The sequence below is a fragment of the Sceloporus undulatus genome, chromosome 10 (genome assembly GCF_019175285.1).
Source record: "Sceloporus undulatus isolate JIND9_A2432 ecotype Alabama chromosome 10, SceUnd_v1.1, whole genome shotgun sequence".
NCBI classification, from domain to species: domain Eukaryota; kingdom Metazoa; phylum Chordata; class Lepidosauria; order Squamata; family Phrynosomatidae; genus Sceloporus; species Sceloporus undulatus.
Window position 1 is genome coordinate 9,655,672 of NC_056531.1, and position 26,267 is coordinate 9,681,938.

The 26,267-nt window shown below is 42.0% G+C and overlaps 2 protein-coding genes across 8 annotated transcripts in view; both read right to left on the bottom strand.

Moving 5' to 3' along the window:
• Positions 1-8,822, bottom strand: part of DGCR8 (DGCR8 microprocessor complex subunit) — a 65,430-nt gene extending 56,608 nt beyond the window's left edge. For 2 of the 4 annotated variants that reach the window (XR_006100906.1, XM_042442085.1), the window contains exons 1-2: positions 4,376-8,822; positions 3,260-3,478 (exon numbers count right to left, since the gene is read on the bottom strand). The gene's annotated coding sequence lies outside the window, so the exon portion shown is untranslated. The remainder of the gene's footprint in view (positions 1-3,259; positions 3,479-4,375) is intronic. The other 2 variants (XM_042442086.1, XM_042442089.1) reach the window with 2 other exon arrangements.
• Positions 8,823-8,976: 154 nt separating this feature from the next.
• The window catches only part of TANGO2 (transport and golgi organization 2 homolog), a 96,701-nt gene continuing 79,410 nt past the window's right edge, over positions 8,977-26,267 (bottom strand). For all 4 annotated transcript variants that reach the window (XM_042442091.1, XM_042442092.1, XM_042442090.1 and 1 more), the window contains exons 6-9: positions 23,578-23,648; positions 15,153-15,306; positions 10,750-10,854; positions 8,977-9,247 (exon numbers count right to left, since the gene is read on the bottom strand). In XM_042442091.1, the coding sequence (XP_042298025.1) occupies positions 9,127-9,247; positions 10,750-10,854; positions 15,153-15,306; positions 23,578-23,648 (451 nt within the window). In that variant the 3' untranslated portion in view covers positions 8,977-9,126. The remainder of the gene's footprint in view (positions 9,248-10,749; positions 10,855-15,152; positions 15,307-23,577; positions 23,649-26,267) is intronic.

Below are 26,267 nucleotides of genomic sequence, written 5' to 3' on the forward strand. Positions count from 1 at the left end.
GGGGCATCCGGAAAGGACGCCCCTTTCTAACCGTAGTACATGCCGCGCACATACTTTTGGCCCATGCAGAACGGGCCTTGATTTCCAGGGAGAGTTCAGGCTTGATCTGTTCAAGGTCCCATTTGTTTGTCTTTTTGCCTGTCTACGGTATCTTCAGCACTCTTCTCCTGCATCGCATCTCAAATGAATTGATTTTTTTCTTATCTGCTTTCTTCACTGACCAACCTTAACATCCATACAGTACATGGGGATGGGGAATACCATGGCTTGGATGATCCTCACCTTAGTGCTCAGTTTTATTGTCTTTGCACTTTAGGATCTTGTCTAGTTCTTTCATAGTTGTTCTTCCCAGTCTTGGTCTTCTGATTTCCTGGTTGCAGTTGCTGTTCTGGTCGAGGGTTGATCCAAAGTAGGGGAAATCTTTAACTTTTTCAATTTCCTTGTCATCTAGGGGTCTCCTATCCAAGTACTAACCAGGGCTGATTATAGGATCTGGTGTCTTTAGGGTATTTAGTTGTGCTGGAGTGGTACTTTCACCTCATTCTATCTCAGTCCACTGTGCTTTGATAGGTTTTAGGACTGTCTTGCAAATATATGCAAAGTACTGTGGCTATTCACAAAGCAACGTGCCATGATAATGCAAACGTTCTGGCATTTGGTAATCTAATTTAGCACATACTGTAGGATTTAAAACACACATGATCACACACACTATTATCTTGATTCAGGTCACAGGCAACAGCATTTTTTACAATCTTGTTTGTACAATGAAATTGCAGCACTGGAAGTGTGCAGATGGAGTAGTTCAGACTTCATTTTGGAGTTACTTTTTGGAACCTGAACTCCCTATCTAAAGGTACTGCATCTCTTGGCTCACTCTCCCAATTAGAACAAAACAGCTACTTTTTTGGACCACAGCTGCATCTGCACTGCGGAATTAATGCAGTTTAACGCTGCCTTAACTGCCATGGCACAATGCTGTGGAATCCAGGGATCTATCGTTTTGTGAGCTAGTCAGTCTTCTCTGTCAGAGCGCTCTGGTATTCCAACAAACTACGAATCCCAGGACCTTCTGCAATGCAGCAGCCGCCTGCATCTCAGAAACTAAGTCTGACCTACTTCAGATTCCACACTTAGTCACTCTCTGAGTGACCTTGGAGTCATTCACTTAAAATTTTTCTTCCCTCCACTGGCATTGTAAAGAGATTCCACCTAAATATTAGGAAGAACTTCTTGACAGTAAGAGCTGTTCAGCAGTGAAAGACACTCCCTTGAAAAGTGGTGGAGTCTCCTTCTTTGGAGGTTTTTAAACAGAGGCTGGGTGGCCATCTGTCGGGGGTGCTTTGATTGTGACTTCCTGCATGGCAGACGTGGTTTGGACTGGATGGCCTTGGGGTCTCTTCTATGATTCTATATACAACTGAACACGGAAGTTAGAATGATCCAAATTGGCAACTATTAATATTTGATGACTTCGGAGATTCAGATTAGCACCTTTGCCAATGATTTGCACAGAAAACATGGATTACTATGATCGCTCACCATTTGTGACACATTTTGTACAGAGACCCAGAATGTCACCAAAGACTGAGTATCAAAGCTATACAAAACCTACTGATAGATTTTCATGTGGCTGAATTTTTGGTTCTAAGACGGCTTGGGAATTAGAATTATTGTCCAGACCTCTCAATGATACACAGCGGAGAAGATTATGGAGCTCCCCACCCTACAGTTAACATTGATACAACACTGAGGGAGTATATTGAAAATAGTACTCAGGTGTCATCTCCACATTTCGTGTCCCACATCTCTGGCCAGTCACTCTTCCTATGCATAATCAGCATGGCAGGATTTTTGTGACGATAAAAAAGAAACAACGCATAAAACACTGGCCCTTGCAAAGCAGGGGATGAAATACAATAAATAATTATAGTATTAGTGGAGTAGCCAACATTAGACTCTGGACTTAGTGAGTTTGTGTAGCCTCTTCTCTTCAGGTTATATTTATTGGAGGAATGCTCTTCAAAGGGGATTTTTTAACACTTCACTTAGCAGTACTTCAAATTGTATTTCATTGTATTTCATGGGCCTTATACCTCTGTGCCAAAGGCCTGCTTTAAGGATGTCAGTGATAATAATACTGTTGGCCCTCCTTATCCATGGATATTTTATCCACAGATTCAAGCATCCACACTTGAAAACATTCAAAAAAAGCATAAATTCCAAATATCCAATACTGATTTTCCATTTTATACAAGGGGCACCATTTCACTATGCCATTGTATTTCATGGGACTTGAGCATCCACAGATTTTGTTATCCATGGGGAATCCTGGAAACAAACCCCAGCAGATAACAAGGGCCCACTGTACTCAGGCTTGATATACCAAAACTGTTCTCAAATGGAATTGGCTGGGAGGGAACACATTATCATGTTGAGCACTAATGTGCTAGCAAGTCATAAGCAAAGTCTATGTATATGTTACAGTCCACGTGTGAATTACTGGTTTCCGAGTGTGCACCTTGAAACTTACTGCAGTAATCAACAGTGTGATGTGGCAGCTAAAAAGGACAATGCGATTCTAGGCTGCATCAATAGAAGTATAGTGTCTAGATCAAGGGAAGTAATAGCGCCATTGTATTCTGTTTTGGTCAGGCCCCACCTGGAATATTGTGTCCAGTTCTGGGCACCACAATTCAAAAAGGATGTGCAGAAACTGGAGCATGTCCAAAGGAGCGCGACTAAAATGGTGAAGGGTCTGGAAACCATGCCCTATGAGGAACAACTCAGGGAGCTGGGGATGTTTAGCCTGGAGAAAAGAAGGTTAAGAGGTGATATGATAGCCCTGTTTAAATACTTGAAGGGATGTCATATTGAGGAGGAGCAAGCTTGTTTTCTGCTGCTCCAGAGACTAGGACCCAGAGCAATGGATGCAGGCTCCAGGAAAAGAGATTCCACCTCAACATTAGGAGGAACTTCCTGACAGTAAGGGCTGTACGACAGTGGAACACACTCCCTCAGAGAATAGTGAAAACTCCTTCTTTTGAGGTCTTTAAACAGAGGCTGAATGGCCATCTGTCGGGGATGCTTTGACTGAGAGTTCCTGAATGGCAAAATGGGGTTGGACTGGATGGCCCTTGCGGTATCTTCCAACTCTATGATTCTATGAAATCTAAAAAAACCTCTTGGCCTAAAGCAACAAGCATGGTTGGACACAAGCAAAGATGTGCACTACAGGTGACGTACACTCCTATTCTACCTTGACTTCTTGGAGAAGTTATCAGAGTGCAACTTCAAGTGCTCAACTTGCTCTTTGCTTTCCCAGTCAGACTTAAAATGTCGCAGCATGAGCAGCGCAAGATGGCCAACGTCATTCTCATAATTTGTTTCTGCGGCTTCCTCTTCAGTTGATTGCAATACTGATTATTCCATTTCCACCAAGTCAAGAACCTCCATCTCCTCAAGTCACAAGATGTCTCTATGGAAAATGGGATTCAGATGAATTATTACCTGTGCCTTATTACCAGACACTGATCTATGAGGAGCTAATTACAGAGAGGTAGCATTTTTGGGGGGAATAAACTTAAGGACACATTAAATGAAGTCAGTAGTAACCATTTGGGTCCCGAATCCTGTAAACTGGATAAATTAACACTGTGACAAAGGATTGACCAAACCATTTATTGACTGCATTTTGTGTACAGGCAAAAGTGGCAAAATAAGAAAATGAAAAGGATTTTCTTTTATTTTTGGTGTTGTTTTATATTTATCATTTGCAATTTCAGTGCATCAAAAAAGAATTAAAACTTGTATTGAACACACATTGCCTCGTGGCCTCTCATTAGACCCTTGTACGTAAGTTTGGACCATTCCACATCAGGCTGCAGATGGTGATCATATTTTTGAAGCGTTGCCTGTCCCTCACATAAAACCCTGTTTTGAAAATCTGGAGTGACAGGCAGTAGCCCACCTTAAAACCTAGTGGCAGTCAAGTTTTACTTCAGCACAGTCAGCCCTCTATATCCACGGATTCATTATCCAGGGGTTCAACCATCCATAGGTTGAAAATATTCCCAAAAGACATAAACACCAAATCACTATGTCATTTTATACACACTCATCCCTCCATATTTGCGGCTTTGATATTTGTAGATTTGATCACAGAGTTGCACTGGAGGACCTAGAGACTCCTAGAGAGGTGTCCTCTCAGGTGAAAAGGTGGTGTTTTTGTTATTTAAGGTTTTTCCATATTCACAGGGGTCTTGTGCCCCTAAATCTAGCACATATGGAGGGACAAGTGTAATGGGACTTGAGCATCCATGGATTTTGGTATCCACAAGGGCTCCTGGACCCAAACCCCAAGGGCCCACTGTACCTGTGACAAGAAATCATCCTCCACCGCAACTGAAGAATACAGAGTAGCTTGGGGGCAGAGAAACCTTGGAAAAGATACCTTTGAAGGAAATTCTGGGAGCTGTAGTAGAAAAAAAGTAACTTTAGTTCTAGGCAAATTAAACTCTATGAATTTCACATTCCTCAGCCTTTGTTGCCTGAGGGCAGCCACTTTTTTTTAATGGCCATGTAAAACCTCCTTCTCAGTATACTTGGGAGTCGATGTGCTAGAGGGTTATATACGTGGGAGTATTGTTTGCCTTGGTTTTTAAATGTAAAATGTAAGTAAATATTTCATCTGCTATAGTTTTTTGTGGGTTACATCGGTGGTCCTTAGTGGGATTAATGGCCACACTTTGAGTGTGTTCAAGAGTCATTCAAAAAGTAGGTCACATCTTAGCCATGCTCACCTTCCTTAACAATGTTGTGTGTGTAGCAACAGGCTTCCTACGGATGCTTTAAAAATAGTAATTAAGAGCTTCGAGTTCAAGTTACACCAACACACAGAATGCCATTTAAGGCTCCACAAAATAGGGACAGCACTGAAACTGTAAATGACACCACTATAATCAAGATCGAGTGCACTGTTTCTCTACACCAACATTAGATGGACACTGTTTTTTTTAAAAAAAGATTTAAATACATTCAGAAAGATAACATGTGCTTTATACATGGCAGTTTTCCCCCCTCCCCTTTCAACAAGAAAACCATCAGGTCAAGGGTGGAGATGTTATGGCCCTCCAGACGTTGCTGGACTGAAACTCCTATCAATTTTGACCAAGAGTTGCAATAAAACATATTCCCAACCTTGATAAAACAGTTACATTTTCACCTTTGAAATGCAATGGCAATGTTTCATTTGGGTGCAAATACATGAGTTATGGAGGCCAGTGGTTTCCCAACCATCTTTACTTTTATGAATGAATTCTTAAGATACATTTTAAAGATCAGAGCAGGTAAGACTACTTCATGGTTCCATTATCTACTAACTATAAACTGTATTCATAATCAGCTGGAATCAACATCTCTGGGGAAGCACATCTGAGACTCTAATGCAGGAGTGGGTAAAGTGTGCCCCCAAATGTTGTTAGACTGCAAGTCCCCCCAGCCATAGACTGAATAGACAACGATGAGAGATTATGGGAGTTGCAGCACAACCACTTCTGGAGGGTCTCAATTTATGCACTCCAGGTTTACACATAGCATGGTCTGAGTAACTCTGGGGGGGGGGGACAATGCCCCTCCAACCCAACTGGGCTGCAACACCTGTTACAGATGAGCTGATGAATTGCTGCCATGTTGGGCAATTGCACTTTTAGGGGGTCTTTTATTTTTCAGTCAAAATCTGGTGGCTCTGCCGTCAGCATACCAAATTGGGCAGCAAGGCAGCAAATCTGGCAGCAGGGGATAAGAGTGGCAGGGGTCATATGTGGCCTACAGGCAGAACGATGCCCACCTAAAGACATGCCTGAATGCATGGCAAGTGATAGGCAATACAGTCGCCCCTCCAAGTTCGCAGACTTGAAATCTGAAGACTTGGAAATCTGCAGAGGGGCGACCACAATTAATAGAAATGGGACATGCACCATGCCCCATTCAAGTCTATGGGGCTTAAATATGCACAATGTTCACCGGGGGGTTCACCCTTCCTATGCTTCCAGACGCACAGGCTTGGCCAAGTTCAGGGTTTGCTGTCATTTTAGTTTGTTCAACATGTACCACAAAGAAGGGGGAAGCTGCCCAAACCACAACCAGAGGCAGCTTGTCAGGACTCTGAACCCACATCTACTAAGCATGCCTCTAGGCAAGGCCCAGTCAAAGTCCAAAGCTCTGCAAAAAACCCTCCAGCACCTTTTTTTAAATCTCTTGGGGGGGGGGTCACAAGCCACCCAAGGGTCCCGCTACTCACTAGTGTTTCCCAAACTGAACACATAAATGGTCACCACAAATGACTGCACAGTGTACACATTCCAAATAAGAGTATATACTTGTGTCTAATGATGCATGTGCCTTGATGCTTAAGGATGTGCACTTGCCTGAAGACACAGCACATACTGGCACATTTCATGAATGAGGATGCTGCACTGTACATTATAACTTGATTTGTTCCCATGCCCTGCTGTCATCATAATGCTAACATTTTCTACCATAGTAGATGCATGATATCCACATCTTTTCTCCTTAGGGGCACTAACTTCTCCAGCACCATCTTCGTTCCCATATCCTCATTTGTTTTTCCCTCTGTGTGTATGTGTGCATACACTTCATAAACTAACTGCTGTAAGCCCATGGGAGTCTTTTCTTCAAATTTGGAAGTGACCCCACGTACCTGTAGATGGTCCCCAGACCAAATTTTGCCCACCCCATGTGCTATGAGATGCCTGAACCCTGGAGCTATTGATTCTCTGCTAACCAGCAAAATTCAGACCATGATATGCATAGACATATGTGATGAGAAAGACTAACATTTCAGTCATTCCTTAGACTTGTGAAATAGTAATTTAGAAAAAAATATATATCTTGCAATCAGACTGGGAAGAGGAACGAAAAAATCCTAGTAATGCAATCTTAACTATTCAGTCTTGTCTGTGCAGTTCACTGCAGAGAGAAAATGTACATTGGATTTTAGGATCTGTTGACTCCTCCAAGCTCCTGGCACTGTCCAACAACTAAACAGCAGTTAAAGAATTACTGTAAGCTTTCTGCAGTTACAAGGAACATACAAAATGCAACAGCCACTATTCTCCAAGTTCCCTGATTAAAACAATATTGCTGCAGAACACCACCATTTTCATTTACTCTGCAATCTGCAAGAGATATCAGCTTCACATGAGAGTTGTATAAGGAAACAAAAAAGGAATAAAGGCATGTGTATTATAACCACTTGTACAGTGCAATGCTAAGCACTTCGGCTCAGAAATAAGCCGCACTCACTCTCCCTAGAAAGTGAGTTTTGGGTTACAGAAACTGCAATCCTCTACCATGTCCAGGGAGTGAGGCCCACTGAACTCATGGGACTTATTCCTGAGAAGACATGTACAGGAACGCAAGGTAAAGCATGTACAAGCAACAGCATTTAACAGTATGTTGCCTGGAAATAATAATGACTAGAAATGGAGGTAGAATGATGAACAATGATAGGCTTTCCCAACTGTGCTAAAAAAAAAATATTAACAGTGTAATCCTACACTTACTCACAATAAATTCCATTGAGCTCAATAGGGTTTATTCCCAGATAAACGAGTATAGGATTTCAGTCTAAGGTTCATCTTTCTGCATGATGCCACTAGGGTATTAGATAGAAAGGAGGAATTAATAAATTATTAAACAATAAGAAAAGGAACCCCATCTGAACACCATTCAATTGTAATTCCCAGAATTCCCAAGCCAATCTGTCTATGCCAGCTTGGGGATTCAGGGAGTTCTGTCCAAAAACAGTAACTGTGGGGGAAAGGTTTGAAGAGTAGGTGCTAACTTGTCCATAATCACATGTATCACTAAACCAAAATCTACAGTCATACACCAAAAGCTGCAAAGCGATACATTCAATCGCCATGATGGGAAAGGGAGTCCCTCTGTTCCAACCTCCTTTCAAATGTTTTCTCCCTTTGCTTAAAAAGCAGAAGGGATGCAGACTGGTTTTTAAAGAAATCCTCACCTTAGAAACATTTGATGTGACAGCTAAGATCAAAGCATTTTGACTATTTGCTTGTGATATTTTAGCAGAATTAGGCCCCGTACACACCGACCATTAAGGCTCCACATGGTGTGCGGCATCACTGCGCTCCTCCGGTGCTGCGTCCATACAATGCAAGGCCAAATGAGCACTGCATAGCTGCACCGCCATGGCTATCGCACCCTTTCCAGGTTTTTGTGACTCCTTTTCACATCCTGGAAAGGCCGGATCGGAGCCATGGCATGTGGTTGCTGTGGCCCCGATCCAGCTGAAGAAGGGGTGGCGTCCCTCCGCCCCTTAGGGCTTTTTTAGTGGTAAAAAAATGGTCACAGGCTTTGCTCAGGCATCCAACATATATATAGAGCTCCATGCAAGCAGAGGCTACCCCATCCATATTGATGTTAAGAAAATTTCTCTATGCTCAGTGTAGTTGAGTGCACAGAACTGATGCCAGTGGAGCTGGACTAGTACAACATACAGTAACTGAAAGTGACATCTTCCTCTCCCTCTTTCCCCCTCCCCAACATTACAAGAGTTAAATCTAACATTAGTCTTCCCCAGGGCAGACTCACCGAAATCAACAGGACTTAAGTGAATTGTAATTAACAAGTCCCATGGATTTCATCAGATTTACTCTAAATTGGACTAATGCTAGATTTAATTCACAATTCAGTTTTCCAGCTGTCTTTGGGCGAAGGAAAACCACTCCCCCCATTGAATGGAGGACATGATTATTCCAGGTATTATGTATATCCCACTGATAGCAAGTTAAATATTTGTGCCAAGCAATTCTGCAATCCATTTGAAAGTCACTTGTAAAAATTGGGCTCTGTTTCTCAAACACAGCAAAAATCTCCTGTCTGAATTATTCTGGGTTTGGATTTTGTGCAAAAAAGAGAGAGGTTTTGGTGGTTGCCAGGGTGTTTTATGCAACATCAACGAGCATTTTGCTCTGTGAAGACTAATACCAAGCCTTCCCCACCCCTAGAATTCAATAGCTTGTTCTCTTCTTTGTTTCTTTCCTTATTTTCTAGTGACCCATTCAGACAGAAAAGCTGTTAAATCTGCAGTTTGAACTGGTAGGTGCTCGTTTTCCATTGGTCGACATCTGCATTTAGCATGGTGCGCTCAGTGAAAGTGACGTGACCTTCTGCATCAATGAGAATGACTGTATTTGTCCTGAAAAGAAAAAGAAGGGAAGAATGAGATTATACAATGGTCTCGTGTAACCATCTCCTGGGCTTTTAATTCTTCCTTTATTTTTCAGTCCCTATTTTATGCAGTAAACAGAAAAACAATTTCAGGTGGGTAGAGAGGAATATCACTGGGGTCAAAAAGGAAGGAGCAAACAATGATTTTGTCCTCCCTTCCTGTTTTCACACTGTTGGAGTTAGATGCTTTGGTGTTGCTTCACTGGTGTACTTCCTGTTGTACACCGCTTTGATCTAATTTGGAAAAGCGGTATATAAAAAAATAAACATCATCATCATCATCATTGATGCAAGTTCCAAAAATGTTTCAGGGGGACACACAAGGAAAAGACATGAAAAACCAAGAAGAAAGACTAAGGCGAAAGGTTTAATTGTCACATTCAGAGCAAACCTAGCTTGGAAATAAATTCTATCAGAAAGCGACAGCTGGCTCAAATGACATCAGATGCGCAATGGGCTGCATGCCCCCCACATCCACTTTACTGTAACTCACCTCTCCAATCTTTCCTTTGACCAGAGGCGCTAGTGTCAGCTTCCACCATCAGAACATGTTTTTAAAAAACTGCTCTTCGCAGTCTTAACAACCCTGATACAAAATTCTTTATAATGATTTCTGCAAATTAGTTTTTCCCTTGCCACATTCACTCATTTACTCCCAAATTAATTCCCCATCAGAGTAATCCAGCTCTGTTCTCACACATGCCATTGTATTTACACCAGGGTAAATTCAAAGATTTATCGAGAAATGATGGATTTATTTTTTTTGCTGTGTGCTGCTACAACAATAAAAGACTCCTATGGCATCTTTACAACTATAGAACCTTTTACTGAGGTGTGAATTTTTGTAGACGAGGTTCTACTTCAGCAGCTTTGCACAATACATAGTTTTTTGTGGGTTTTGTGGGTCTTAAGATGCCAGCCACAGATGCAGGCGAAACGTCAGGAATGAACTCTTCTAGAACATGGCCACATAGCCTGAAAAACCCACAAAAAACTATGGATGCCAGCCATGAAAGCCATCGACTTCATTTTGCACAGTACCTTTGGTCACCTTTTAAGATGGCACAAGGCTCTTCTTTTTCCTACTCTAATGTATTATGCTGCCTACTAGTAGAACAAAACTGAAGTCTGAGGATTTATTTACTGTAGTTGATTCAAATCAATTCTTTTTAGAAAGACCCTGGGGCCACATCTGGCCCTCCTGGAGTCGCAACTCTGACTTTCTGGCCTTCCTCAGATGGCCATGCCTTCCTCAAGTGAAAACTTCTTTGGGTGTTGGTTTGTTTTTTTTGGCTTTTGTATGTTTTCCCCTGCATTCAAGAAGGCTCAGGTGCTTCCCCAGTAGTTACAAGCAGTTAAGAGTTTTAGGATAAAACATGGTGGTATTTTGGGTCCCACCCTTTGTCTTTGGCATCCCCCCACCATTGGACTGTGACTTCTAAGGAGTTCTTTTTTTCCCTTCTCTTTTACCTGGTTCCATAATCTGGGCAACGAACACATACAGCTGCATACTTGTTCAGGATGGGAAGGATGTAGTCCTTTCCCTGATCTTCAATGGCTGGGTCTGGCAACTGCCTACACAGAAGACAAACAAAATGAAGGTGACATGTGGCTGCTGTTCTACCATGTGCTTTCCACTATATACACATCTGGAACATATACCTTGAAAGAACCCGCTGTGATAAGATACCAGCTGGGCAAGTGCATGAGATTTTTCATTAAGAGAAAGAGAACAAAAAGGATGCAACAAGTCAAGGTGCATACTACCCAAAGTCACTAAAGTTAATTTGGCATTTGCTGTTGTTGTGTTCCTTCAAGATGTTTCTGATGCTGTCAAGAAACACTTTACAGATTTTTCCATCATTTTATTTGGATATATCACAGTGGTAAAAGGCTAAATTTTGAAGCCCAGGAGCTCAATGAGAGAGACACACAGCCCATACATGATATACTGCTACTTGGACCCCTGTCTTCCACATAGTGCCTTCTAAGAAGCAGAGCCCTCCCTCCAGTTCATTTGGTGCCATCCAGCCATGGAAGGAGAAATGCAATTTGGCCATAGAGAGAGAGATGCAGGCCTAGCTCCATTGGGCCTGGCCTGAACTAAGAAACAGAGCCCTCCCTCCAGTCTGTCTGCCTTGCTCCAGGCCTCAGAGGGAGAGAAGAACTGCTGGACCCGATCCCCTTCCCCACCACCCTTCTCCTTTTGTGTCGTGTCTTTTTAGATTGTAAGCCTGAGGGCAGGGAACCATCTAATAATAACCCTAATAATAATTTATATCCCACCCCATCTGCACTCAGGCAATTGGGGCAGCTTACAACATTAAAATAATAATAATAATTGTAAGCTGCTCTGGGAGCCTTTAGGGCTGAAGAGCGGGGTATAAATAGCCCTAAAACAATTTGCAAAAAATGCAAGCAGTTGTGCTCCTCCAAGTGGTGAAAGAAATCCGCTTGTCATAGTACACAATTTTCTTCATATTCATAGCTTGCATTTAGTATGGTTTGTTTTATGACTGGTTACTAGAAGGTATAAATAGGTTTAATTGGCAAGTCTGATTGCAAAAGCATCTATCTCTGAGGAAATTCTGATGTGTGAGAGAGAAAACACAGGGAACAGGCATCACTCCTCATCTTGTGTATGTGTGTGCATGCCTGCATGTGCATGCAGACAGCAGCTTGGCTGGAGAGACCTACCCTCGTATCCCTGACCACCCAGGATGGTCACTGCCTAAACATACCCTACCTAGAGTTACTTTTTGGACCTGAACTCCCATAATCCCCCACATTAAGGCCACTGGCCAAGCTGGCGGGGGAATTCTTACAGCTGTAGTCCAAAATGTAACTTTCCACATTCTGTCTCAGAATATGTTGAAGGCAGACATGGACCTAAATCCTTTTGCTATTCTCAACTAATGTAGACTTACTAAATCAACTGTTCAATAGTAACAGTTATGTAAATCCTGTTGATTCAATAGGTCGCCTCTAGTTAAGATTAACAATTGGATTTAGGGCCCGTCTTGCAACCCCTAAAACCTTATAACAAAGGAAATATTACTCTGGCAAATGACATTGTTGCTCCTGCTTTGAAGAAAACAAGCAAAGCTGTGTTTTCCCACATTCCTGCTCTACTACATTTACTAGCGTTGTCATTCAATTAAAAGAATCTTAAAATCACACAAGCTTAAATAAATAATTCATTATCTGCTTATGTAAATTTTCATATTAATAAAACAATAGTTCTAAAGCAAAACACATAGTGTCAAGATTTTTTTAGCAGCAGTAACAAGAGCAGCAACAGAGATTTTGTGTTAAATCCTCAAATGATTCATGCACATGTTCCAGCAGACTTCAGCTTAGAAGAAGAAAAAAACAACACCCCAAACCCTTTGAACAGGAGTAAGAAGGAATGCCATCAACAAATCCCAGGTGCTATAGGCTATATTTCAGAAGAAGGAACTGGCAAAACCACCCCTGAATACTTCTTGCTTAAGAAAACGCTTCATACACCCCCTTCATGGGATCTCCATAAGTTAACAGGCTATTTGAAGGCACATGTGTGCCTGTGCACGCATGAATGCACATGCACACACAGACAGCCTTTTAAAATGAAATCTGCCATCCATGGATTTACAACTTGCAATAAAATACAAAACAGGCTAGAATCTACTACTTCATTAATTGGGGGCACCTTTTTAATATGACTTTAGCTTTTCTATGTTATGCACTCTGTGCTTACTCAAAAGTTGTGGAAGGGCATCCCTTGGGTAGCCAATCTTTTGCAAGCAAACTTGGGGTATGAGGAGCTAGCGTATTTAACTGGTTGAACTCAGGCCCACATCATTTGCTACACAGTCAGTTGTGTAATACTGTGTAACTAGACTAGTGTATGCTAACACTACATAGGATCTTGGTTCTCTCTTTGACAGCAAGATGGCATTGCACATAGCCAGTTATTTGTTTATTGGGGATATTTTTCACCTCCCATTGGATTCCCAGCAGTGTACAACTAAAAGATTTTTACACTGCACATAAAGCTGGAATAAAGATGATACAGACAAAGGTCAGAGTGTGACAGCTGGAACCAGCACTCATCCTGTTCTCTGTATTTACCCTTGCTTCTCAGTTCAAATTATAAACCGAAGAACCTGGCTAAGTCAAAACATTACACACATAAATACAGAAAACAAAGAAACAGCTGTAAATTTTCTGTTTGCATTTAAAAGTTTTTTTCCCAAATAAAAATAATTTAATAAAATTCCTACCTGCCTACTCACCCCAATTCCTCAGTCACTGCCTGACCGAGCAACCATATTTTGCAGTCATATGCAATGAAAACAAACTGAATCTGGCCCTCACCCCAGAACAGAAACTTTAGATAAAAGCATAGGGCCCGAACAGACAGGCCAAAATAAAGCTGCTTCATTTGGGAGGTATGCAGTTTAAATGACACATACATCTTAAGAGGCCAGAAGCTGTGCCAAAGCAGCACTTAGGACTGGAGCATGGCTTTGGTGTGGTTTCCATCCTCTTAGGATACATGCATCATTTAAACAGCATACCTCCAAAGTGACCTGAAGCAGCTTTATTTTGGCCTCTTTGTTTGGGCCCATAGTCTCCAGCAGTGGTTTGGAGACAAACTACAGTCTGTGCAAACCATCACGTCCCCCAGTTTGGACATTGCAGTAAAGGAGGGTTTACTCTGGGCTGGGTAACCATAGCCATCTGGATTTTGTTAGTTCCCACTGCAGTTCCCACAATGCTTCTCCAGTAGCCAGGACTGATGGGAATTAAATTACAACAAAAATATTACTCTTTGTTTCCTTAAACTAGAGAGTTGAGTGAGTTAGACTGTGTGAGAAGAGCAGAAGATGCCATAGCTTTGCTGTCACCTCTGAACTAGGCCACAGTGAGTTGGCCTAGGTTCCTAGCAGTGTACAAATGGTCCTTGTTTTGATCCCTGCAATCTCCAGGTAAGGCTAGGACAGACTTATCAGTATAGATAATACATAGTTTGATAAATCCATGCTCTGCCTTGATATAAAGTATTTTCTGTGTTCCTGTTCTCTGATACAAGCCACTGTGGAAGTTTTGCTGGGAAAGAATTTAGTAATGCCCAATAAACCTAGATTGATAACAACAACAACAAAAAAGGCTGGGCAACTTTGGCAAGACTGGGGGACAATTGTACGCTCTCCAGGACCTGCTGCAATCTTCCTTCCTTTCAAAATATCATGGAGATCTTTTTTGAAAACCAAGTTATGATCTGAATCACATTTCCAGCTTTTTTAAAAAAGTAATGCTACATTTATTAAAGCAAGGCTGCATGTCTTGCTCTAGAGGATAACTTATTACTCCTGAAGGCTTCCCTTTTTTTGTCCAAATAAACCCCCCATTGTTTCCCCATTATGTGAGAGGGTAGTGATCTATGGTCCACAAAAATGAATGGAGAGCTGCATTTGACTTACAGGTCATGTGCATTCCTGCAGGGAAAGCACAAGCTCTCTCTTTGAAGAAACAAAACGTAGGGTCCAAACAGACAGGCTGATATAAAGCTGCTTCGGGTCACTTTGGAGGTATGCTGTTTAAAGGTCACATGCATTTTAAAAGGCCCGAAGCTGCGCCAAAGCTGTGCTCCAGTCCTTAGGACTGGAGCATGGCTTTGGCGTGGCTTCCAGCTGCTTAGGACGCATGCAGCATTTAAACAGCATACCTCCAAAGTGACCCAAAGCAGCTTTATTTTGGCTTGTCTGCTCAGGCCCTTAGTTTCCACCAAATAGTCATAATTTATCAGCAAAGTGCAAATTTAGAGGAGATGCAGATTCCCCCCCCCCCCCAATGATCATGAGTTACAACAAGATACATAGCCCTACGGTTCTTGGTTGTTCATCACTTTGATGAGCTCTTGCACCAGATCTTCCTTTGTAAGGTCTTGGCTGTGCTTGATGACATCCGCGAAGAGCTGCTTTCCATACTGGAGTTTCTTCCATGGTGTATCCAGCAATGAATTGCTCAAGCCATATACCCCTGTGGTAGGGGAGCGTGGGCAGGGAGAAAAAGATAAATACATGCAGCAAACAAATTTTTTTATTTGCGAATGAACCAAAGAACTTGCACAAACAAGCAACCCCTGCTCCCGTCCTACACTAGAAGCACCTTCTTGCTTCTCTGTTTCCAAACTATGCCAAACACCTTTTGTTTTTGCTAACTATGCTGAGGACTGTTCAGTCCCATTGTGCATCTCTGCAACCCACCAACAGGGTTCCTTAATACCTCTGCTATGTAGCTAAGTATACATAAAGTTATGCCATAGACCATAATACCAAAATTGTAGCTGAAGTATGTTTGACATGTTTATGACTTTGTTACAACTACATGCTGAAGATTTGCTGATGTCCTTATGGCTGCTTTGAGCACAGTTTAGGAAAAGTGACATATACATACACTGGAAAATGTTATCAATTTGTCCCAGTCAATTGTCATTTTCTACTCCATTCCTAGGGTCCTTTCACACTAGGTAATCCTGGTGTTTGGTTTGTCACTAGAGATCTCTGGGTGAGAATTCTAAAAACCCATCCCTAAACTACAAATCCCAGGATTCCACAAGAGAGAACCAGGGCAGTTAAAATAGAATCATGGCATTATAACTGTGTAGCATGAAAAGGCTGCTTATGCTGATCATCCAGTTTAAGTGTTATGCTTTAATCTATGTGGTAGATACCTTTTGTCCCATAATTCTGCACTGTATTTTATTGTAATGACATTTTATCCTGCCTATCTTTCACAGCAGCACTCAGGACAATGTACATGATAATTCCCTAGTGATCTCCCAGCTACGGTTACTGACCAGATCCAAGCCATCCTAGCTTTGACAACATCCATATATAAGGTGCCATCATAATACAAATATCTTCTCTGTATTTTGTGATGTGTTTTTTTAATCCTATATAACATGAATTATGAATAGCAGAATTTGAACGTAGATCCAACAGTAACAACAAAACAACTTCCTTCCGCCCTAAATTGTTGTTGTTTTGTGACATTTCTGACTTATGATGATGCACAGGGGTTTCCTGGTGGAATTTGTTCAGAGGAGGTTTGCCATGGCCTCTCAGGCTGCTGCTGATGGTGAAGGTGATGATGATGATGATGACAATGATTTTATTTACTTATACCTCCTTTTCTCCCAACTCAAGGGACTCAAGGCTGAGAGACTGTGACTTGCAGTGGGTTTCCATGGTTGAGGAAGGACTCAAACCCTGTCTTCCAACACTCAGACCACTACACCATGCTACAACCTAAACTATACTGCAGAAATAAAGAAGGTTGGGATAACCAGAAGTGTGTTTCTGTGTATGGGAAGACAGGCTCCAGTTGCCGAATCTCAGCATTCTAATAAAAAGCAAAGTCAAACTTGAAGCTTGCCTATCCCTGCTTCAGAAAAGCCCTAAAGATGTACTGAATTTCAATTGCCCTCTCCTAAGGGTTTCATTGGTCTACCGAAGGGAAACCGTTTCAGTGTCCAATTGATTTTGTTTTATTTATTGAATTTATATGCCACCTTCCTCTCATGAATGGGACTCAAGGCCACTTACAATAAACTTATATAAAACAAATATAATTAAAACAGAAAACAAAGCTGCCTTAGGTCTCTTGCCGAAGAAAGGTAGGATGTAAATTAAACAAACAAATAATGAATACAACAAGTACAAGAATTGTTCCACATTAAAGGATTTGATTTGAACTGCCCATACCTTGGAGCAAACGCTGATCAGAATGGAAACTGCAGTCAAGAAACAAGAAGACTAGGAAAAATGTAAAGATGCACAACTGAGCGCTAAAGTTAGAATGGTCCAATCCAGTGTATTCCCATCACTATGTATGGATGTGAGAGCTGGATAGTGAAGAAAGCAGATAAGAAGAAAATAAACTGTGAAGTCGAAGGCTTTCATGGCCAGCATCCATAGTTTTTTGTGGGTTTTTTAGGCTATGTGGCCATGTTCTAGAAGTGTTTATTTCTAATGTTTTGCCAGCATCTGTGGCTGGCATCTTCAGAGAATACTGGCAAGGAAGAGAGTGGGTATATAGACAATACACAGATTAACATGGGAATCACTCCTCCCTACCCAGGGTCACACAGTATATATATACCCACTCTCTTCCTTGCCAGTATTATCTGAAGATGCCAGCCACAGATACTGGCGAAACGTCAAAAATAAACTCATCTAGAACATGGCCACATCGCCCGAAAAACCCACAAAAAAATATAAAAATAAACTCATCTGAGGTGTAGTGGTGGGCATACCATAAACAGCCAAAAAGACAAACAAATGGGTCCTGAAGCAGATCAAGCCTGAAATCTCCCTGGAAGCCAAGATGATGAAACTGAGGCTGTCATACTTTGGTCACATCACGAGAAGGCATGGCTCTTCAGAAAAGACAATAATGCTAGGGAAGGTAGAAAAAAGAGAAGAAGACCGCATGCCAGATGCATAGACTTAAATTAGGGAGGCCACAGGCCATAACCTACAGGATCAAAGCAAAGCAGCGAAGGATAGGGGGTCTTGTAGATGTCTCATCCCTAGGGTCACCATGAGCTGGGGTTGACTCAAAGGAAGTTAACAACAAAGTTAGGCTATATATCTAAACTATGCATATCTGTCAACACTTCCTGCATAAAATGTAAAAAAATAATAACCACAAGGCATTATTGTATGGAAGTTTGACAGCCTGTCAAGTGTCATTCTGTGCATCACTCTAACAAAACCTAGCAAATGCCTCACAATTAATCACAATAATGCCTTAAATAGTTTGCCACAGATCTTCTTTTCCTGCACATTTCAGCTGGAACTTTCTCTGATTAAAAGCTTATTTGCCAGGGCAGTCCTAACATTAGGCAAAGTGGCTTGACCACCAGATGTCTGAGAGCCATGGATGCTAGCCTACTGTATCTCCAGTGTCCCCTGGTCATTCTCCTCTACTGGAAAACTGAGCTGTGCATGTAGCATGGTCTGTGCTGCACTCCCTAGCCAAGGCTGTTACCTTCAGGTATGTGAGAGAACCTTATCCCGTTACCAATGTGGAAGTGAGAATCAACTGCGCGTCCACTTTGCTTCTGTATGTGGAATGGGGTGGGAGAGTTAGTACCATTTTGCCCTGGCCTCACATAGTAAACTCTCTTTGGCTTTAGTTTTTGCTCCCAGCATCAGCGTCCATATTTGGACTCTGGTAGCAGCCATAAGATTACTAATGCACAATGACCTGTTTGTGTTAGGAAGCAAGAGTTCTCATCACTAATGAGGATCACTAAAACCACTACGCCACGCTACTTGACCCTATTGTTTCATGTGCATTTTCTTAGTTTTGAATAAAAACATTGGTAAAGCACGTTCCTTTTTCTGGTGCAGAACCTATCCCTATTCTTTCCATGTTACCTCTGCCTCTGGTACCACATTTTCTGTTAAAGAAACTTCATTAATAAAGACCTTTCAACTCATTCAACCACAATCCCTCAAAAGCCAGCCCTTATGAGTTCATGCAGGGATGAGAATTACACGGTCCTCCAGATGATGCTGGATTGCAACTCTCAGCAGCCTTAGCCAACGTAGCCTATGGAGAGGAATGTTGGGAGTTGCAGTTTAACACTATTTGGAAGACTGCGTAGTTCACCCCTGCTGACACAGACTATAGACAAAGGAGGAAAAGGACCAAAATAACCTTCAAGAACATAAGAGCTCTGCCGTAATGCACTAAAGGCTTATTTAGGATCGTGTTCTATTCCAAATAGACACATATGGAAATAATATGAGGAAACAGCTCCTTCCCACCCCTAATCCCCAATAAATGACATTGTGAGGCACTCTACCTTCCTCCCATACTGGAGATAATGGATAACCATCATGAACCATAGCCATTGAGAGACCTCTGGGAATACCTTGAAGGTTGCTGGGGTAGAGAGCTAACATGAAACAGCAGTCTTTCCTTCAAAATAGCTGCCTCATAGACAAACTCTATATGGCACTCTAAGCCAAGTGTATGCTTTGAGGTACACCTCCGCATGACACATGGCTACATACATGCAATGCAAATGCATCCCCCATGGTCCAAAATTACAAGGAGTTTTAAAATGAGCCCAGGCAAACACAGTGTGAGCACACACTCCCGATCCTTCCAGATATTTAGGTCATTGCAAGGGCACCTAATGCTAGAGACCCTGTTCTATAACTCTGGGAGCATCATGGTTAAACTAGACCTCATCTCCCCTGCATCTTAGAAAGAAGATTGCATGCTAAAAGGCAATGTAAATAGCTTAACCAACTGCACTTTATCCCCTTTGAACACATAAAGGCACATCTCTCAGACAGGCTCCTTAATGGTGCACAGCAGTAGAGGCTGACAGCAGAGATCTCTCACTTGCTTGCAGTGCCCTACATTTGCCAGCCATAATCCAGAGGAAAAAGCGTTAGTGGTGTAATATAATGCAACCCTCCAACATCAGCAGCTCTCCCCACGGAGCCCACATTTCACAGAGAATGAACCCTTTGTAGAGGCAGAGAGATCGGGAATGTCATGGCCAGATCCTCCGGGTGCCTGATCCTTTCATTGCAGTTGTGTGCCACGATGTGAATAAGCGACCACTCCTCTTTCAGTGTAGAAGAAAGGCATGCAAAAAGGAAGCCAGCATGCCAGAACCTGCACATTTCCCTACTTTTAACAGATGGCATCTTCTTGTCCTGGCTTCTGAAAGGCAATTATGAATAAGAAAGGACAGAGGTTGGATCTTGTTGATATTCTGGGACTTGGCTTGGTAATTTAAAAGCTGCCTTAAACTAAATATAGCCATTCAGTACAGCCAGGTATATGCAACCTGGAGCCCTCTAGATGCCTTGGACTACAGTGCCCATAATCCCTGACTACTGGCTGTGCTATTTGGCATTTATGGGAATGGTAGTCCAAGAGATCTGGCAGGGACCAGGCTGCCAATGGGAAGTGGCATTTTAAGTTAGGGGCAGGAGTTTGTGGTCCTTCGAAGACTGGCGAATTATTGCTGCCACTATCCCCACCACTGGGGCAGGCAGGACTTGATAGAAACTGGCATCCAGCAACATTTGGAGGGCCACAGGTTCCACACAGATTTCGCAGAAATGGCACTGGCTGGGGGACCCTGGGAGATGCAGTCTAAAAAATGACTTTCCCAAGGCCTGTACCTGTGACTTTCTAAGCGCAAAGCTACCTGTTCAACAGTGAACCATAGCCTCTTCCAGTCAGTAACAATGCTGTTCCCTTCTGAAAACGGATACCACCAACTGTTTAAGAGGGACCAGAATACAGTTGGGGAACTCTTCTTCAGCCAAATGGCCAAATTCATTTTCAAGAGATGTTGGGGTATGTATGTCACATTCCCACGGTAGGTGGAGCTAAAGACAAAAGGGTGAGACCAAAAATACTAGGATATTTTAGCTTAATGCTATTCTTCCAAGACTTAGGAGAGAGATTTCAAATTTTTAGAAATGGAATGAGAGGGGAAATAAAACCTGTAGAAGAGCAGGGCAGCCACCATATCATGGTGTCATAGGTTAGAGGAGGCCCAGAGGGGTCCCCTGGGAGACTGGATTTGACGCCAGATCCTGTTGGCCCCCACCCTGTTAGAGAACCATTGCAAAGCAGCTGCTTCTGAAATGCAAGATAAAACATTAAAGTACAGTGACTCATCCTTGTCTCCAAAGCCACGCGAATGACAACTGCACTATTTGTCTGCAAATTCTTTAATGCTCCACAGACGAGAGCACAACAATACTCAGTAGTATTAGCTAGGTAGGAGCCTGGAATCCTGAAGCACAGGGTCCTAACTGTGCTTAGCATGTTTGGGGCTGTCAACACTTTGTGTAAAAATGCCGCAGAGGAAATAGTGGCACACCAACGCAAGAGTTTTCAAACCCACTCGACTTGCAATATATCTGCTTATTTTCTTAAGGTTGTCGCTCATTTAAAGAAAATAGTCAATTCATTTAACAAGTTTCAATTGATTGATTTGTGTGTGTGTGTGTGTGTGTTTATATCTATATCTAGCACAACATGCATGAAAAATGGATCACACTAAAGATTTAAAAAGGGATTTGTTTCTTTAAAAACCAACAAGATTTTTTCATCCCAAAGTCACATTCTTCCTTCCCTCACACAAGGAGCAGGAGGGAACGCCTCTTGAAAGCTTGTGCCTGCCACTCAAAGTTTTAAATGTATTTTATAATATATATTTCCAATGTGTTACCTTTGGTGGGGCATCTATTTAATGGATGAGTGGGTTTTAACTCATTAATGTAAGTACAGTGGTTCCTCCACATTCACTGGGGTTAGGGGTGAACGACCGTGAGTGTGGAAAACTGTAAATAAAAAAACACTATTCTTTTTACCTAAGGAAACACCTCTAGGAATATCTAGGTCCTCCAGTGTAACTCTGTGGTCCATACCTGCCAGAAAATTGATCACAGAATCATGCTGGAAGACCTGCAAATGCCCAGATAAGTGTTTTCTCTAGGAACCTGTAGGTTCTCCAGCACTATGGTCAACTTCTGGCAGAATTGCGCTGGAGGACTTAGAGATTCCTAGAGAGAACATAGTAATCAAAACCGCAAACAATCAAATTTGTAAAAGTCAGTCAGAAAAGTAGAGGGCCAACTGTAATTAACTGACTAGAAGTGGCAGCATTATGCTAGCCACAAAAAAGAGACCCTTCCCATTGTGAATCTACAGTCAAATATTCATTTCTGGTATTAGTTCAACTGAAGACACTATAAGATAGTTATAATCTGCAACAAAGCTCTTCAGTATGGAGTAGGGCACTAGGCAAAGAAAATTTTCTAGAGATGCTGTTAAGAATCCAGTTCACATCAGCCATGACAACTGGCCATGCTAACTGATGGGAGTTAATATCCAACATCTGGAGGTTCCCTTTCCTGCTTTAGCAGTGATACTTTTGCCTACATCAGTTGCACAGGAACTGATGTAGGCACTTTCTGGATCAGACCCAAGGCTTATGTAGTCTAGCATTCTGTTCCCAGAATGATCAAACTGATGCCTATGGGAATGCTACAAGTAGGATCCAAGTGCAACAGCACCCTCCCTCTCATATTCTCCAGCAGCTGATATACAGTCTTTGATACCATACCATCTGAATGCACCTGAAATTGTGAAATCAAAGGCTTTCATGGCTGGTATCCATAGCTTTTTGTGGGTTTTTCGGGCTATGTGGCCATGTTCTAGAAGAATTTATTCCTGACATCTCGCCAGCATCTGTGGCTGACATCTTCAGAGAAAGGAGCCCTGGTGGCACAGTGGTTAAATGCCTGTACTGCAGCCACTCACTCAAAACCATAAGGTTGTGAGTTCAATACCAGCCAAAGGGCTCAAGCTTGACTCAGGCTTGCATCCTTCCGAGGTCGCTAAAATGAGTACCCAGATTGTTGGGGGCAATTAGCTTACACTTTGTAAACTGCTTAGACACTGTTAGTTCAGTATGAAGCGGTATATAAATGAAGCTGTTTGACCACGGGAGTTGACAAACAAAATATCTGGCATACCCAAGTTGAAGAAGATGTCTATAAGCTAACTAATTAATTGCAGTTTGGTGGGTTTCTACTCAATTCTATTGGTTCTAAATCCAATAACTAGTCAGCATTCTCTGGCCACTGAGGAAAGACACTATGCAATGGGCTGTTTGGGAGATTTTTTCCTTCCTCTTAAGTTCTTGCCTCCCTGAATACTTTTTGTACAAACTGGCTGGCACCTCCCTCTTGGGTATGGGTGACTATGGCCTGTTACAGACTGCCAAAATAAAGCTGCTTCAGGTCTCTTTGGAGGTATGCTATTTAAATGATGCATGGGTCCTAAGAGTCCGGAGGTCGCCCCACTCCATTCCTAAGCACTGGAGTGCAGCTTTGGTACAGCTTCTGGATTCTTAGGACGCATGCATCATTTAAACAGCATACCTCCAAAGAGACCTGAAGCAGCTTTATTTTGGCAGTCTGTAACAAGCCTATATAAGGACCACTATGACCTCAAATAGGAATCTTCCACATTTTAGAAGAGCTTCCAGCTTCTGGGTTTTACATGCATCCTATATTGCCAATGCACCTCTCAACTGAATCATCACTGCATGAAATGCTTAACCTTTCAGGTGCCCTCCTTGTGGAATTTCCCTTTTCACGGCAAAGTGCCCCCCTGCCCTCTGCACACACACACAGATAGACACCAATTGCTTTAAATAAACCCCAATACCCACAGTGTTCTGATATAACCCACCGGGATTTAGGAAGACAGGTTCTGGGTCTCCTTTGTTTCCGTAATAGTAAATTACGTCTCCCCTGGTGGTGCTAAAAGATAAAAAATAGAAAAAAAATGTTCTCCTTGCAAAATGGCAACTCATATCTTTGATTAAGTTCTAATTTCATGCAACCCTCAAAACAGCAAGACATATTTTCCTTCAGTTAAGAGATCAGCCAATTACTTATCTTTTTTACTTGAAAAAAAATCACATAAAACATTTGCGACAGACACTATTTAAGGAAGCTGCTTAAGAAAAAAAAAGAAAAGCAAAGTAATTTTCCAGGATTAAAATAAGCCGCAAAGGGGAGGGGAGAGGTTGGTGGGGAAAGAACTCTTGACAGTTCTGTAAGACCCAAAGAGAGCAGGGTGTGTATACGCATGATGTTTTCTGCTAACTTTCTTCAATTCCAGTTGCAGCCCACTCATGCCTGTCCTTAGTCTGGGAATCCTCTGGTTCTCAGGAGCAACTTTTGTAGTATGCAAGAGGGTTCACCACTAAGGTGCCTTCCACTTCTCTAGCTCTAAGGCTACATGTATTTTTAAAACAATGTGAAATACTATTCATCCAATGACTCTTTCATCCCACACTGACATGGATGAGAACCAAATGAGTTCAGATGGGCATCATTGGTCATGGACAACATCCTTGTCTGCATTACAGAGACAACACTGCTTTTTAAAAAGCCTGCTTTCCTAGATATCCTTTTTCTTCAGTAATGCAGAGCATGGAAAAGTTACGTTTTTTGGAGTACAACTCTCAGAATTCCTGAAACAACAGCTAGTTTGGCGTGCTGGCTGGGAAATTAAAATAGCCCCAAAAGTCATTTTTCCAAGCTTTACAATAAGCAGGTCCACAGTAAATTACAGAGGTATTTCTGCAGGCTGTAGGGAAGATTGCAAGCAGTCTTTCTGGAGAAGGCAGCTTTGCTGTGCTTTCTCACTCCCAACCTGCCACTCGGCAGCCTTTCTGCTGGGTTGAGAAAAGGGTACCCCTGCTTCTCCTCCCCGCCATATGAAGTTGTGTTTGCCTCTGTTCTTGTTTTCTAGGCAATCTGAGTTTAAGAATCTTTAGTGAGACACTATGACAGCCTCTGGGGTCTATAAAATTGGACAGAAATGTCCAAAATACATCAATATTCACACCATAAAGCCATGTCCCTGTCACTTTGTCTTGGTTATTTTTTGCCAGCGCCTCTGCTGGTGCTTTGAATCTTCAGGGGCATTGCTGACTGTATACAAAGCCAATCATATCTTTAAAAATACACTCAAAAATGGCAAAAACATGAGTCAACACATGCAGTGTTGTGAAGGCTCAGAGTAAATGATGGAAGTGCAGCATACACTAAAATATCTGAGATGGACTGACCGGAAAAAATCTCTCCAAAACACCGAACCTCACTAAAGAGTGAGTGAACATACGGATGGCTTTTATTTCCTTTTCCAGATATGGAATTTTTCAAATGAGCTTGCAGATGCTGTTGGTAGCATGTCGAACTTGACTGAAGTGGGAAGGAAACTGGACAAGGCCTCATCCCTACCGATATGCCCTTGCTTTGAAGAAGCAAGGGGGGAATGGAAAAACTACCATTAGATGGCTCACTCTCAACATCCTTCAATTCTCCCTTCCAACACAGAAACGCAATTCCTCAAGCTGCTCTTGGTTTATTAGTTCGGACGTCAGGATGAGATCATCTCAAGCAGTATTTCACTCAAGTGATTCACTTATTATTTACAGTAATAGAAAAAAAGCCTTTCCCCAGCACACTGACAAACAAAGTACATCTGTAGATGAGATTTTAATTATATACAAGCTTTCAAACAGTGGCATAGATGACTTTTCCCTTTCAAATGAGATGCTCTCACATTCCCCTCCCTGTGTTGAGTTGTTTTTTTTAAAAAAAACACACACAGCAGAACTGAATATATTATAATAGTACAAAGATTCTGTACAGCAGATGAGCAACCATTTCCCTACATTTCACTTTGTCAGAGAACGGAGGGACAGATAGTGATAGAGTGAGGCAAATGAAAGCGGGCAGGGTAAAATCTCATCAAAGCTACGTAAGAATAAGGCAATGGGTGCACAAGCTGGCATCTGGTACATGAAGCCTAACAAGCAAAACTATTTTTTATTTAGCTATTTATAACCTAACCTATACGTAGCATCTTTAACAGATGCTGCATGATATGCTTTCCCTCTGTGGACAGAGGTTTCTAAATTGACACACACACATACAAACACACACACTCCTCCTTTGCCATTTGGGGGAGAAACAACAGGGCACAAAATAGATCAAAACAAGATACTCCTCAGCATTTTGTTGATCCTAGTGTTCTTTTCTTTTCTACTTGAAGGGCATGCTTCCTACAGAACGCTTCTGCTACAGGCTTGTTTGGATTAGTTAAAATGCTCCCTGGAAATATAATTATTAGTTTAGCTAGTGGTAAAACACTGCCTTGGCACTTCCATCTGCCACTCTGGTCTACCCTTTCAGCTATCCTCTAATGTGTATTTTTTTTTGATTTGCTTTACAAAACCTATGCTAACAGTTTGATCCTGCTTGTCTGCACATAAGAAGTATCCACTCATATTCATTGATCAGTGGATACTCTGTGACTCTTCATTGTCTGGAAATAAGAGAAAAGCGCTGGAGCTGCCGTCAGTC